General features: G+C 42.5%; 1 protein-coding gene across 7 annotated transcripts in view; it reads right to left on the bottom strand.

Moving 5' to 3' along the window:
• Positions 1 to 14,068: 14,068 nt before the first annotated feature.
• KDM5C (lysine demethylase 5C) overlaps positions 14,069 to 16,242 on the bottom strand; it is a 33,220-nt gene continuing 31,046 nt past the window's right edge. For all 7 annotated transcript variants that reach the window (XM_081042117.1, XM_081042119.1, XM_081042121.1 and 4 more), the window contains one exon: positions 14,069 to 16,150. In XM_081042117.1, the coding sequence (XP_080898243.1) occupies positions 15,785 to 16,150 (366 nt within the window). In that variant the 3' untranslated portion in view covers positions 14,069 to 15,784. The remainder of the gene's footprint in view (positions 16,151 to 16,242) is intronic.

Here is a 16,242-nt window from a genome sequence, read left to right as displayed (position 1 = left end):
TTGCTCTATCAGATGTTAGGATTTTTTAAAATAAATCTATAATAATTAGGACTGTAATATTGGCACAAGGATAGAAAACTAGCCTGTGGAAGAAACAGCTCAGAAAAAGACCCATGCATATTTATTTGCATGCTTGATTTAACAAAAATGTGGCAATGTAGAGCAGTGGGGGCAGGGCAGTCTTTTCAATAAATGATGTTGGGACAACTTGGTGCCCACACAGAAAAAGGAAAAAAAACTAAATTGGATGTTTACTTCATATCATATATATTAAAAAGTCAAATAATTCACAAGTAGATTATAAACCTAATGTGAGAAGCAAAGAAGATAACATAGGAGGATATATTTTTGACTTTGGGATAATAAAACATTTCTTAAACAAGACACTAAAATTACTAATGATAAAAGAAAAGGACTGACAAAATTGACTACATTAAAAAAATTACTTCTTTTCACATAGAAACCTTATAAACAGTGCAAAGGCAAGTTATAGAATGGGAAAAGATATTTGCATCATTTAAAACTATCAAAGATTTCATATCCAGATTACAAAATCAATGGCAGAAACCTCTGTAATATGTGCAGGAATTGCTTCTATGAATGATAGATTAGAGAGAAATAAGATGTAACTTTAGATTGGGGCAAACTTTATTATTGTGGTAAAATACATCGCATAAAATTTTCCATTTTAACCATTTTTGAGGGTACAATTAGGTGGTGCTAATTACAATCACCGTGTTATACAACCATCACCATTATCTAGTTACAAAACTTCATCGTAACCCAAACAGAAGCTCTGCATTCATTATGTCATAACTCCCGATGTCCCCCTCTCCCAGCCCCTAGTAACCGCTAACCTACTTTCTGTTCCTATAAAGTTGTCTATTCTAGGTATTTCATATAAGTGGAATCATACAATGTTTTGCCTTTTGTGCTTGTATTATTTCACTTAAAATAATGTTTTCAAGGTTCATCCATGTTGTAGCATGTGTCTGAACTTTATCCCCTATTATGGCTAAGTAATATTTCAGCATGTGTATATAGCACACTTTGTTTATTCATCTATTGATGAACACTTGGGTTGTTTTCACCTTTTGCGATTGTAAATAACGCTGCAGTGAACATCGCCATACAAGTATCTGTTTAAGTCCTTGTTTTCAATTATCTTGGGTATATACCTAGGAGTGGAATTTCTGGACCATATGATAATTCTCTTTAAGTTTTTGAGAAACTGCCAAAATGTTTTACACAGTGGCTGCACCATTTACATCCCCACCATCATCAATGTACAAAGGTTCCAATTTCTTCAGATCCTCTGTTTTTGTTGTTGCTGTTGTTGCCATCTAGTGGTGTGAAGTGGTATATCATTGTGGTTTTGATTTGCATTTTCCTAATAACTACTGATGTTGAGCAATTTTTCATGTACTTGTTGGTCATTTGTATATTTTCTTTGGAGAAATTAAAATCTTTTGTCCATTTTAATTGGGTTGTTAGTCTTTTGTCGTTGAGTTGTAGGAGTTCTTTTATATTCTGGATTTTAAACCCTTCTCAGATATATGATTTGCAATTATTTTCTTCCATTCTGTAGGTTCTTTTTATGTTCTTGATAATGCCCTTTGATGCACAAAAGTTTTCAATTTTAACTAAGTCTAATTTATCTATTTTTCTTTTGTTGTTCATGCTTTTGGTGTCATATTTAAGTATCTGCTGCCAAATCCAAGGTCATGAAGATTTACCCCTATGTTTTCTTCTAAGAGTTTTATGGGTTTAGCTCTTGTGTTTAGTTGTGGATCCATTTTGAATTAATAGTATACGGTGTGAGGTAGGGGTTCAGCTTCATTCTTTTGCATATGGAAATCTATTTGTACCAGCACCATCTATCGAAGAGATTATCTTTTCCCCGTTAAATGGACTTGGCATTCTTATGAAAAAAACCACTGGGCCAATTGACTTTGTTCTTCTTTTTTAAGATTATTTTATTCAGGGCCGCTTTATTATTCAGGGTCCCTCACAATTGCATATGTATTTGAGGACTGGAATTTCTACACTTGTGCAAAGAGGCTGTTGAAATCTTGATAGCAATCGTGTTGAACCTGTAGATTGCTTTGGGTGGTCTTGACATCTTAGCAATGTAAGATCTACCAATCCATAAACACAGAATGTCTTTCCATTTATGTAGGTCTCCTTTAATATCTTTCAGCAATGTTTTGCAGTTTTCAATATCTAGTACAAGTCTTTCACTTCCTTAGTTAAATTTATTCCGAAGTATTTCTTTTAGATGCCATTGTAAATGGAATTGCTTTCTTAATTTCAATTTTGGATTGTTCATTGCTAGTGTATGAAAACACAACTGGTTTTTATGTGTTGCTCTGGTACCCTGCAACTTGTACCCTGCAAGCTCAATTTATTTATTAGTTCTACGCTTTTTCTGTATCAGAAATGCCTTTTCTGCATCAAGTAAGATGATCATGTACATTTATTTCTTTTGTTCTAGTTATGTGGTGTATAATTTTGGTCATTTTTTTTTATGTTGAACCACTCTTCCATTCCTGGGATAAATCCCATTTGATCATGATGTATAATACTTTTAATATGCTATTGGGCCTCAAGAAACAAGAAAAATCTCAAAGAAACAATCTAACTTTACACCTAAGGGAACTGGAAAAAGAACAGCAAATAAAGCCCAAAGTGAGTAAAAGGAAGGAAATAATAAAGATCAGAGTAGAAATAAATGAAATAGAGGCTAAAAAGCAGACAAACAAACAAAAATACAAAAGATCAATGAAACCAAGAACAGGTGCTTTGAAACAATGAACAAAACCGATAAACCATTAACGTGACTCATCAAGAAAAAAAGAGGAAAAAGAAAAAAGAAAAAAAGAGAGAGGACCCAAATAAATAAAATCAAAAATGAAAGAGAAGTGACAATAGAAACCACAGAAACACAAAATAATTTAAGAAAATATTATGAGCAATTATATGCCAACCAATTGGACAATCTGGAAGAAATGGATAAATTCCTAGATGCATACAATCTTCCAAAGCTGAGTCAAGAAGAAACAGAAAATCTGAACTTACCGATTACTATTAATCAAATGGAATCAGTAATCAACAAGCTCCCAACAAACAAAAGTCCTGGACCAGATGGTTCCACAGGTGAATTCTACCAAACATTCAAAAAAGAATTAACACATATTTTTCTCAAACTATTCCAAAAAATTCAAGAGGAGGGGAGGCTCCCGAGCTCATTCCATGAGGCCAGCATTACCCTGATTCCAAAACCAGACAAAGACATTATAGAAAAAGAAAATTATAGGCCAATATGCTGGATGAACATAGATGGAAAAATCCTCAACAAAATATTAGCAAATTGAATTCAACAGTGTGATTAAAAAGATCACACACCATATTTAAGTGAAATTTATCCTGGGATGCAAGGTTGACTCAATATCCACAAATCAATTAACATGGTACACCACATAAACAAAATGAAAAATAAAAATCATATGATCACATCAATAGATGCATAAAAAACATTTTGCAAAATCAATCATCCATTTATCATAAAAACTCTCAGCAAAGTGGGAATAATGGGAACATATCTCAATATAATAAAGGCTATATATGACAAACCCACAGCTAACATGATACTGAATGGGGAAAAGCTAAAAGCATTCCCCTTAAGATCAGGAGCAAGACAAAGATGCCCACTTTTATTCAGCGTAGTACTGGAAGATCTACCGACTGCTATCAGACCAAAAAAAGAAAGAAAGAAAGAAAAAGAAATAAAAGGCATCCAAATTGGAAAAAAAGAAGTAAAACTGTCATTTGCAGATGACATGATACTATATAGAAAGAACCTCAAATATTCCACTGAAAAAAACTATTAAACTGATAAATGAATTTAGTAAAGTAGCAGGATAGAAAAATTAATATTCAAAAATTGGTTCCATTTTTATACACCTATAACAAACTATCAGAAAGAGAAATTAAGAAAACAATCCCATTTATAATTGCATCAAAAAATAAAATAATTAGGAATAAATTTAACCAAGGAGGTAAAAGACTTGTACACAGAAAATTATAATACATTGAAAAGAGAAATTAAAGAAGATACAAATAAATGGAAGCATATGCCATGCTCATGGATAGAAAGAATTAATAGTTAAAATGTCCGTAGTACCCAAAGCGATCATAGATTCAAGGCAATCCCTACCAAAATACCAATGGCATTTTTCACAGAACTAGAACAAATAATCCTAAAATTTTTATGGAACTATAAAAGACCCCAAATAGCCATGGCTATCTTAAGAAAAAAGAACAGAGATGAAGGTATCACGCTAGCTGATATCAAACTATACTATAAGGACATAGTAATCAAAACATCAGGGTATTGGCATAAAAGTAGACACATAAATCAATGGAACAGAATAAAGAGACCAGAAATAAACCCATGCCTATATGGTCATTTAACCTATGACAAAGGAAGCAAGAAAATACAGTGGGGTATAAACACTCTATTCAATAAATGGTGAAACTGGGGAAACTGGACAGATACATGCAAAAAAAAATGAAACTGAACCATCTTCTTACTCCATATATAAAAGTAAACACAAAACGGATTAAAGACTTAAATTTAAGACCAGAAACCATAAAATTCCTAGAAGGAAACATAGGCAGTAAACTCTCAGACATTACCTTTAGTAGTATTTTTACTGATATATCTCCTTGGGAAAGGGAAACAAAGGAAAAAATTAACAAATTGGACTACATCAAACTAAAAAGGGTTTGCACAGCAAAGGAAACCATTAACAAAACGAAAACATATCATACTGAATGGGAGAAGATATCCATCAATAATGTGTCTTATAAGAGGTTAATATCCAAAATCTATGAAACAAAAAAACTCATATAGCTCAACACCAAACAAACAAACAAAGAAAAATCCAATTAAAAAATGGGCAGAGGACCTAAATAGACATTTCTCCAAAGAGGACATACAGATGGTCAACAGACATATGAAAAGATGCTCAGTATCACTAATCGTCAGAGAAATGCAAATTAAAATCACAATGAGATGTCACCTCACACCTGTCAGAATGGCCACCATCAATAAAAGAACAAACAAGTGTTGGCAAGGATGTGGAGAAAAGGAAACCCTTGTACACTATTGGTGGGATTGCAAATTGGTGCAGCCACTATGGAAAACAATATGGAGGTTCCTCAAAAAATTAAAAAGAGAACTACCTTATGACCCAGCAATTCCACTCCTTGGTATTTATACAAAGAAATCCAAAGCACTAATTTGAAAAGATATATGCACCCCTATGTTCACTGCAGCACTATTTACAATAGCCAAGGCATGGAAACAACTGAAATCTCATCAATAGACTATTGGATAAAGAAGTTGTGGTACATATATACAGTGGAATATTACTCTGCCATAAATAAGAATGAAATATTACCATTTGTGACATGGATGGACCTACAGAGTATTAGCTAAATGAAATAAATCAGACTGAGAAAGGCAAACGCCACATGATCTCATTTATATGTGGAATCTAAAGAACAAAATAAACAAACAAACAAACAAAACAGAAACAGACTCATATATACAGGGAAAAACTGATGGCTGCCAGCTAGGTGGGGTGCTGGGGGGCTGAGTGAAAAAGGTGAAGGGATTAAGAAGTACAAATTGGTAGTTACAAAATAGTCACAGCAATGTAAAGTACAGCATAGAAAATACAGTCAATAATATTGTAATAACTATGTATAGTGCCAGATGAGTCCTAGACTAATTAGGAAGTTCACTTCATGAATTACATAAAGGTCTAACAACTACACTGTATACCTGAAACTAATATAAAATAATATTGAATGTCGACTACAGTTTTAAAAACAATAGTCACGGGATGAGTAGTGCAGCATGGGGAATAGAGTCAATAATGTTCTAATATCTATGTACAGTGTCGGGTGGGTAGTAGACTTGTTGGGGTTATCACTTGGTGAGTTATGTAAATTTCTTTTATTTACTTATTTATTTGGTAAATTTCTGATCACTATGTTGTTCTGTACACCTGAATCTAATAAAAAATGTGCTATTGTGTTCGGTTTGCTAGAGTTTTGTTGAGGATTTTTGCATCTGTATTCATAAAGGACATTGGTCTGTAATTTTCTTTTCTTGTGATGTGTTTATCTGATTTTGGTGGTGCCAAACTTTTTAATATGGGCACACTTATCAGCAATCCTGGATGTACTGTGTTAGCTGAAGCAGCTAGGAGTATTTATAAGATTTATTCTATTGATTGATTGAAACCTGGATTCAACAGTTAGCCTGTGTTAAATGAGGTTAAGATGTTAGATGTACAGTGTAAAGAATCTAAATGATAGCGGTGTTGGTGGTATAGTGGTGACATAGGTGCCTTCTAAATGTTTCAGACAATAAGAATGTTGGAATCAATTCATCATATGCAACTCATTTAATTCACCCCCTAACTATGTGGACATTCTTTTCCACAAGGGCTTTGAGAAATACATTCTGAGGTATGATAGACTAGTTAGGTGGTCATTAAGCCTAAATTTGTCCTCCTTTGGACAAATTTAGACTACATTTTCCAGTGTCCCTGGCAGTTGGGTATAACTACTGAGTTCTAGCTAATGCAACATGAGCAGAAGAGATGGCCACTACATCCAGGCCTAGCTCATAAAAACCTCCTACAAAGGATAGATCCAAAATAGCAGAGTAGATAAACACTGTGCCTGCATCCTTCCATGAACACATTAAAATTACAACTAAATTATAGAACAATCAACCTGGGGAACCAGCTGAAGTCTAGCTAAACAGAAGTCCTATAACTAAAAAGATAAAGAAACCACGTTGAGACCGGTAGGAGGGACAGAGATGCAAAATGGGCTCCAGACCTCCACGTGGTGGATGAAAATTGGGAGGCATACCTCAACCATGGAGTTTCCTTCAGAGGATCAAGGGACCCCAGCCCCCCACACCAGGCTCATGAGCTCAGAACACTGGTTCCAGGAAAAGAATCCCCCAAAACATCTGGTTGTGAAAAACAGTGGGGATTCCAACTGTCTGAGTGGGACAGAAGGCTGAGAGAAACCCAGATGTCCTCTTAAATGGCCTGCACACAGACTCGCTCTCAGGTACTCACCTTGGGCTCCAGTGGAGGGATGGTGACCCAGGAGGCGTCGGAGACAAATGGGGGTCAGAGTGAGGTGTGTGGCTTCGTTGGGGGTGGGGAGTGGAGGAGTGGAGGCCAGTCAGCATTTTTCCTGTGTGAGGTCCTTTCTTGTGCAGCCAGCTGGCAGGCACCATCTTTCCTGTGTTGAGCCCACCCTCACCACAGCCAAATCTGAATCTGATTGGCCTTGTGAGCTCTGCCGCTCCATCCTGCTGACTCTCTGGGACCCCACCCTACCCAATTCCCCCAATGCAGGAGGCAATTCTTCTGTTAGTAGCCAGCCTTGCTTGCAATACACTCTTTCTTGGAAAACTATCAGAGTCTGGCAGGCCTCCTGCGGGCAGTGACTGGCCTTAGTGTACTCTGAGACTTGCTGAGTAGCTCCAGGTTCAGCACTGGCACCAAACCAGAATTTACATTAACCGGGTGACCAGAACTCTTCCCACTCTAGTGACTCCCTGAGACCCTGCCTCACCATACTTGCATACTGCATAGGGCTCTATCAGTGGCTAAACTTTAAGGGAGATGGCAAGTGGTAGCAGGCTTTGGGGTGTCCTGGCTTCTTGCAGAGTACCCACTGATGTGCCAATAGCAATCAAGGCTCCAGTATAACACGAGGGCACACAGCCCACACAAGGGACACTCCTGGAGCACCCAGAGCAGATGACCAGGGTGACTGTGCCACTGGGCCCCACAGGGCACCTACTACATAAAGCCACCCGACCAAGACTGGGAAACACAGAAGATCTACCTCATACATAAAAACAAACACAGAGAGGAAGCCAAAATGAGGAAATAAAGAAATATGTCCTAAATGAAAGAACTGGAGAACATTTCTGAAAAAGAATTAAACAAAATGGAGGCAAGCAACCTACCAGATACAGAATTCAAAACAATGGTTATCAGGATGCTCAAGGAACGTAGTGAGAACTTCAACAAAGAGATAGCAAGCATTAAAAGGAACATAGAAACCACAAAATAGAACCAGTCAGAAGTGAAAAATACAATAACTGAATGGAAGAATACACTAGAAGGAATCACCAGCAGACTAGATGAAGCAGAGGATTGAATCGCAATTTGGAGGACAAGGTAGACAAGGTAGCAGAAAATACCCAATGGGAACAGCAAAAAGAGAAAAGAATCCAAAGAAATGAAGATAGTTTAAGAGACCTCTGGGACAACACCAAGCATAACAAAAGGGATTGAGAACCTATTTGAAGAAATAATGACTGAGAACTTTTCTAACCTGGTGAAGGGAACAGAAATACAAGTCCAGGAAGTGCAGAGAGTCCCAAACAAGGTGAACCCAAACAGGCCCACACCGAGTGTTATGTGGGGTGTCATGCGGGGGTCTCTGGTCCCGCTCCCCGCACAAGAACGCATGATATGGTGAGGCAAAAAGGAATACCCACAGAGCCATAGACAGGGGAGTCATACCGCTATATTCTCGCTGGCGGCTGGGTTGGAGACACAGGAAGCGGGAGCCACATGATCCGCAATCTGCCGTCCACCTCTCTGCCAACCAATCAACCCCCTTGCTAATAGCAATCCGCTGTACTAACTGCAATTGCCGCTTGCTAGCTTAGCCACGGCTGTTATAGCAGTGCCTAATGGCTGACTGGTAACAACAATGGCCAACTTGTCACAGCTGATGGCCATCTACTACAGAGCCAGCACCTTTCCACTTGAGGCTGAGAGCCTGGAAACTGCTCTCCGGGACTCTCCCCACACCGAGACACATTGTAATGAAAATAGCAAAGATTAAAGGCAAAGAGAGAATACTAAAAGCCGCAAGATGAAGGCAACTAGTAACTTACAAGGGAGTTCCCATAAGACTGTCAGCTGATTTCTCATAAAAAACTTTGCAGGCCAGAATGGAATGGCACAAAATATTCAAAGTGACAAAAAGTAAGGACCTACAACTAAGACTACGCTACCCAGAAAAACTATCATTTAAAATTGAAGGACAGATAAAGAGCTTCCCAGACAAGAAAAAGCTAAAGGAGTTCATCACCACCAAACCAGTATTGCAAGGAATGTTAGGACTTCTTTAAGATGGAAAAAAAAAAAACCAAAATTATGAATAATAAAATGGCAATAGCTACAAACCTATCAACAATTACTTTCAATGTATTAAAAGTTCCAATCAAAAGATTCAGGAGGGAGCGGCCGGATGGCTCAGCTGGTTGGAGCACGAGCTCTGAACAACAGGGTTGCTGGTTCGATTCCCACATGGGATGGTGGGCTGCACCCCTTACAACTAAGATTGAAAACGGCGACTGAACTTGGAGCTGAGCTGCATCCTCCACAACTAGATTCAAGGACAACTACTTGAAACTGATGGGCCCTGGAGAAACACACTGTTCCCCAATATTCCCCAATAAAATTTATTGAAAAAGAAAAGTTTTAGGAGGGCTGAATGGATAAGGAAACAAAACCATTACATATGCTGCCTACAAGAGACTCACTTCAGATTGAAAGACACACACAGACAGAAAGTAAAGGGATGGAAAAATATATTTTATGAACATGGAAACAAACAAACAAAAATATCTGGGGTAGCCATACTTATACCGGACAAAATGGACTTTAAAACAAAGGCTATAACAAGAGACAATGAAGGACCCAGTAATCTCTCTTCAGGGCATTTATCCGAAGAAACCCAAAATGCTACTTTGAGTGGATGTGTGCATCCATATGTTCATTGCAGCATTGTTTACAATGGCCAAGATGTGGAGGCAGCCTGGGTGTCTATTGATGGGTGAATGGATAAAGAGGAAGTGGTACATATATACAATGGAATATTGCTCGGCCAAGGAAGGGAATGGGTCCTTGCCATCTGTGACAGCACGGATGGACCTGAGGGTATTGTGCTGAGTGGAGTATGTGAGACAGAAAAAGGCAGATGCAATGTGATTTTGCTTTTATGTGGAATCTAAAGAACGTAACTAATGAACAATACCGAAACAAACTCATAGATACAGAAAACATTTTGATGGTTGCCAGATGGGAGGAGTGTTGGGGTTTGGGGTGAAAAAAGGGAAGGGGTTAAGAAATACAAATTTGTTGTTGTACAGTAGTCACGGGGATGTAGGGTATAGCACAAGGAATACAGTCAATAATATTATAATAAATATGTATAGTGTCAGATGGGTACTAGATTTGTTGGGGTGATAGATTGATAGATGGGAGAGGTTGGGGACAAGGTGAAAAAAGCGAAGGCATTAAGAAGTACAAATTGGTAGTTACAAAATAGTCATGGGATGTAAAGTAAAGCACAGGGCATATAGTCAATGATATGGTAATAGCTATGTATAGTGCCTGGTGGGTACTAGACTAGTCATGGGGATCACTTCTTAAATCATATAAACATCTAACCACTTGCTGTACATCTGAAATTAATATAAAATAATATTGAATGTCAACTGTAATTGAAAAACTTAAAAAGGGCGAAAAAGGTGATGGGGAATAAGAGGTCTAAATTTCCAGGTATAAAACAAATAGTCAGGGGGATGTAATATACAACATAGGGAATATAATCAATAACATTGTGATAGCATGGTACAGTGTCAGACGGTTGCTGGTCTTATCATGGTGATCACTTCCTTAGGTATATAAATATTCTATAACTATGGTGCACCCCTGAAACTAATAGAATATTGTATGTTAACTATATTTTTAATAAAAATCTTTAAAAACAAATCCTCCCACATGGTCTTTTCCTTGTGTGGTTGGCTGGGATGGAGATGACAACAGTACGATGACGATCACGTTTTGAAGATGTCAGTTCTTCCAGACAGAAGGTATCCAGGCCACTGAATCATCACTTAGAAAAGGGAAGCCTGATTATTAACATCTATTATAGGAGCAAGAAGTAAAACTTCCATTGTTTAGAAGTTTAAAACTTCTATTGTTTTAAGTCACAGAGATTTTTTTCCCCCCAGAATCTAATTTTGCCTTAACTATTACATGAGTGAACATCAGTATCCTTAAAAAGCATTGCAGTGGTTTTTTCCTGTAAATCAAGGTCATGGTGAGCAATCATGATAATGGGTCTCCTGATTCAGTGGGGATGATAGAGTTACCTCCAGAGACAAGTTGGGCCTGATTCCTGTAAGGGACAGCAGAGCCATAGCAGTAATCAGAATGGTTTGACCTGTCGAGATCTGTAGTGGTTGCTAATTAAACATAGTTTCCCTAGTTCCAAAATAGATGGGCAGCCTCATAAGGTCCTATTTGATTTATATAACAACAAAAAATCTAATCTAGCAAATGGAGTCCTTATCTAGGCCTCAAAATGTAGAGTCCTAGCCTCTCCCCCACTTCATGGACTCTCTCTCTCTCTCTCTCTCTCTCTCTCTCTCTTCTCTCCTCTCCCTCCTTCCCTCCCTCCCTCTCTCCTCACTTGATTGGTCTGATGAAGGAAGCAGCCATGTTGCGAGCTGCCCTATGGGAAGGTCCACATTACGGGGAATCTGAGGGTGGCCTCCCGCTAACAGTCAGAAAGAAACTGAGATCCTCAGTCCAACAACCTGCAAGGAACTGAATCCTGCCAACAGCCATGTGAGTGAGCTTGGAAGCGGATCCTTCCCCAGTCATATCTTGAGGTGACTGTAGCCCAGGCTGACAACTTGATTACAACTTATGGGAGACCCTGAAATAGAAACCCAGCTAAGCTGTGCCCAGATTCCTGACCTACAGAAATTGTGAGATACATATTTTGTGCCACTAAGTTTTTGGAGTAATCTGTTACATAGCAATACATAAAGAGCATAGGCAGGCATGGAGGTTATGTGCAAGTTCAGCAATATGGACTTTTGCTTACCTACCAAGGCCAATCTGGCTAGAGCACTACTGAGTTCCCACCTGCCAGCAGCAGAAATCACCACTGAGCCCCACTATGAACGATTTCCTGGGGGCAGGCTGATTCCTTTAGACCCCTCTGTCATGCAGCACAAGCTGTAGGTTCAGAGGCTTTGTGGGAATTCCAGCTCTGCCAGGCTGATATGCCTGGGCCAGGCCTGTTCTTCTTTGGGGTGTTTCCTGAGTGTCTGACAGGGACTTTGTGAAATCTCCCACGTGGCACACAGGAGAGACTTGGCACACAAGGGGCTGCTCCCTTTCCTTTCCTGGAATGCGAATGTCCCAGGGGCAGGGGCCCTGTCTCTGCCTCCAACCTCTCTTCTCCCATCACAATTTCAGGAGCTCTGGGAAGCTTGGTCACTGTCTGCCCCCTCCCGAGCCCAATGACCATGGAGCTCAGACCCGGTCCCCACTCCCATGGGGAACACCCTTACCAATGAGCTTTACGCAATGCAAAGGGAAGAGAGTTCACATGCACAGCGTGGGGCTCCAGCTGCTGCTCCCATCTGCCCCTTCCGAGTCCCGACTGTTCAGGCCCCTGACGGGAAGTGGGGTCAGAGGACACAGGCCTGGACCCTGCCTTCCCCCCAGGAGCTCCCAGTACAGGGCACAGGCCTGTTTGTCCTAGAGTGTTTCAGATGCCACATAAGGCACAGTAGTGGCACTAGGGAGAGGAAGAAAGGGGTTGGGGAAAGTCCTTAGTAGAAATGGTCTCTTCCCACCCCCTTGTCACGTGCAGACTCAGGAGTCATCCTGGGATGTGGCAACCTGGGAGGATGCAGCAGCAAGGCGTTGTCTCTGTGGTAGAAAATGACTTGGAGGTAAGACGACGCCCTCTGCTTCCCCACCTCCCACAGGTGATGGAGGTACTCACTGTTCTCCCCCTTCAAGGTTCTGGAAGGGGTCACATTTGATCTGAGCGCTGCAGGATGGAGGACAGGGCCTCTCCTGCGGAACTCATGGGATGCATGTCCACTGTGGGGGCTGGGGCACGGACGCGCCAAGATGGGAAAGGTGAAAACTGCTGACGGCTGGTCTGGACCCTGGAGGACCCCAGCCTGGGAGCTGCTCCAGGTCAGAGGCACCCACCTCCTCTTCTGTCAGGCCACTTCTTCCAGGGGCTGCCTTGGGGCAGGGAGTGGTAGTGCTGAGCCTGAGCCCCTTCCTGCCCGTCCCAGTTGTCACACAGGTCTCTTCTGAGGTCATCTCCAACTCTCTTCAGGATCAATTCCACGTAGATCAGCCTTCCCCCCCCTCCCCACGCCCCGCCGGGACTGGGGCCTGGGGTTGAACTGGGCCCAGGACAAGGTTGTTCAGGAGTCCCCACCGCCCTTACTGGTATAGCCGTGTTTCCTGACTTGGAAGATGGAGGCAGGGCTGAGCCAAACCCTCTCACCAATGGAAGCTGCCAGAAGAGGTGGGCTTTCTCACCCATCGCCGGGTTACTACCAACTGGAAATCGTGGCGAGGGGAAGTGAGGCAAAACAAGCGCACTGAGCATTCAGAGAAAGGACAGAGGCCGTATGCTGGGCTCCTGGGCCAGGCAGGTATCAGGGCCTGGCCTTCAGCCTTTAAGCCCTCCGTGCAGCTTCTCCCCCACTCCAGAGGAACAGTCCTTGCAGAGCCGGGAATGATGGACAGCTGGAGGGCTGTGCCACTGGAGTAGCCTCAAGGCTCCTGCTTCCCCCGTATCCCATCATGGACAGACGCTAAGAACACTCAGGAGCGCAAAAAGTGGTTCTTAGCCTTTGAAGGGATGAGAATTCCCTTATGAATCTGACGCAAGCTGGTTAGTCTTCCTGCCAGGAGCACATGCGTGAGAACCCCACAAAAGTATGTAAACGGTGGCGGTCCCTCATCTAGTCCAACATCTTCACTCTGGGGCCCCAGAGAAAAATCTGTCCAACATAAAGGCACCATTAATGTCTACATTTCAAAGTGAACTCAGCTTGAAACCATTATGCTAAGTGAAAGAACACAGTCACAAAGGATCACATATTGTATGATTCCATTTATATAAAAGGTTCAGAATAGGCAAATCCATATAGATTAGCGGTGGCCTGGAGGGGCCCGGGTGATGCCAAAGGATGTGGTTTCTTTTTGGAATGATGAAAACATTCTAAAATCTTTTGCAGTAATGGTTGCCGAACTAGAAGATACTAAAAGCCACTTAACTCCATACTTTCGGTGGGTGAACTGCATGTACGTCAATTGTATTGCAATGAAGCTGTTTGAACTTGGGTTGCAAATGCACACATCTGAGATTTAAGTCCCCATTCCCAGGGGCAGAAAGAACCTTGAAGGTGGAGAAAAATCAGGGAAGGGTCCCTGAATGTGGCGTGTGGGTTGGAAAGGAAAGCATTCCAGAAAGAATGAGATCATATATATATAACCTTGGTCTTCAGGGCGACGCAGCAGCACGGACGGTTTTAAGCAGTAGACATGGTCAGACCTGCACTTAAGATAACATCCCTCTGAATCACTGAATTGTACATTTAAAACAGGTAAATCTTATGGTGTACAAATTATACCTCAATAAAGCCAAAAAAAAAAACCCCCCAAAACAAAACCACACCCCACTCTGAGGGCCTGAAGACGGACGAGCTACGACTGCAGCAGTTAGGCGAGAGGTGGGTGCAACGCCATCTGTTGGGAGATGGGGCAAACTGGCTTGGGGTGCAGTGGGGAGACTCTGGGACGTCCTGCCCCCAGTTAAGGAGAACCTGGTGGAACTTGGTTCCAGAGCCCAGAGCTCCCGGCTTCAGCCCTAGTGCCCTCGCCAGCACGGCAGCTGCTCCGCTGACAGGTGATGGAGGTAACTCACTGTTCTCCCCCTTCAAAGAGAAATGCACTTCAGAAACAGGTTTCAAAAAAATGTTGCTAAAGGGTTTTATTTCTAACAAGAGGAAAATAATAAAATAAAATTAAAATAGGCTTCAGTTGGGACCAAGTTCCTTGTTTTGCTTTTTTTTTTTTTTCTTTTGAACAAATTAATTACACACCAACAATCTTGTTTTATTACAACATGAACCCAGGAGGAGGAAAGGAGACAGGGCAGGACAGGGAGGGAAGGTCAAGGCGGTTGTGAGGACAAGCACCAACGCTTTCTTCAGATTACAGGGCGCCCTGGTCAGCTCCCCAACCGAATTTATTTAAACTGTGAGCACAGCTATGTGAAATTTCCTCCTCCTGGGTGGACCAGTCAGGGGAAGGGGGAAGGGGAAAGGGGGAAGGGAGAAGGGAGAGGGAGGAGGAGAGGGAAGGGGGAAGGAAAAGAGAGGGAGGAGAGTGCGGGGGTGGGGGGTGGGGGGTGGGTGAGGTTAGTGTAGCCTGGCCTGGCCAGGGCTGGAACTGGGGCAGGCGAAAGGAGATTCCCCGTTTGCAAATACACTGGCCTTGTCTCTGGAATGGTGCTGGCCCGGCCCCAGCCACCGCCCTGACCACCTGCCCATCCGTCTGTCTGTCTGCCTCAGGTGTCTGGGAATGCTGGTTAGAGGCTACCAGGGAGGGGTACTCCAGGGGCCGGCCCCCAGGAGCTGAGGTCTGAACAATACCTTGGAATCAGAATATAAAAGTCAAGGGGCTCAGGGGTGGGTTGGGTGGGGGGTGGCCATCCCCCCTACTTGCCCACCTCCCAAGAAGCAGGCTTGATGGTCAGAAAGAGGATCCTTGAGGCCAAGGGGGGGGGTCTCTGTTGGGGTCTGTGCCAGACTCAGCCACTGTCACAACTGTTGCTGAGGTGGCTGCTGTGGGCAGGGCACGTGCAGCCGGGGAGTCAGAGTGGAGAAAGGGGCCGAGGGGCCTGACCCGGCCCCTAGTGCTGGCTCCAAGCCATTCTGGTTCTCCTGGGTGCTGGGGCTGCCGGCGGTGGGCAGGGGTTGAGGGGGACCCTCAGCCCCCGTCTCCTCCTCCAGCTCCTCCTCCTCCTGGGCCTCCTCGGCCTCTGGCCCTGAGCTCCGGACCCTCTTTGGCTCTAGCTCCTCTCGGGCTGGGTCATCGCCCTCCCCACCCCGCTCCACCTTCCGCCGCCGCCGCCTCTCCAGTGCCCGGCCCCGGGCCCGGCTGCCATGGCGCTCTGCCTTCTCCAGCTGCGATCACAGACGGGCAGAAAGAGGTGCGGGCCAGTGGTCAGGTTTGCGCTCTGCCTGTTTGGCCTGACCTCCTGGCCCGGCCCACAATC

This window comes from Rhinolophus hipposideros (assembly GCF_964194185.1).
Source record: "Rhinolophus hipposideros genome assembly, chromosome: X".
Lineage (NCBI taxonomy): Eukaryota > Metazoa > Chordata > Mammalia > Chiroptera > Rhinolophidae > Rhinolophus > Rhinolophus hipposideros.
This window is presented reverse-complemented; position numbering and strand designations above follow the sequence as displayed.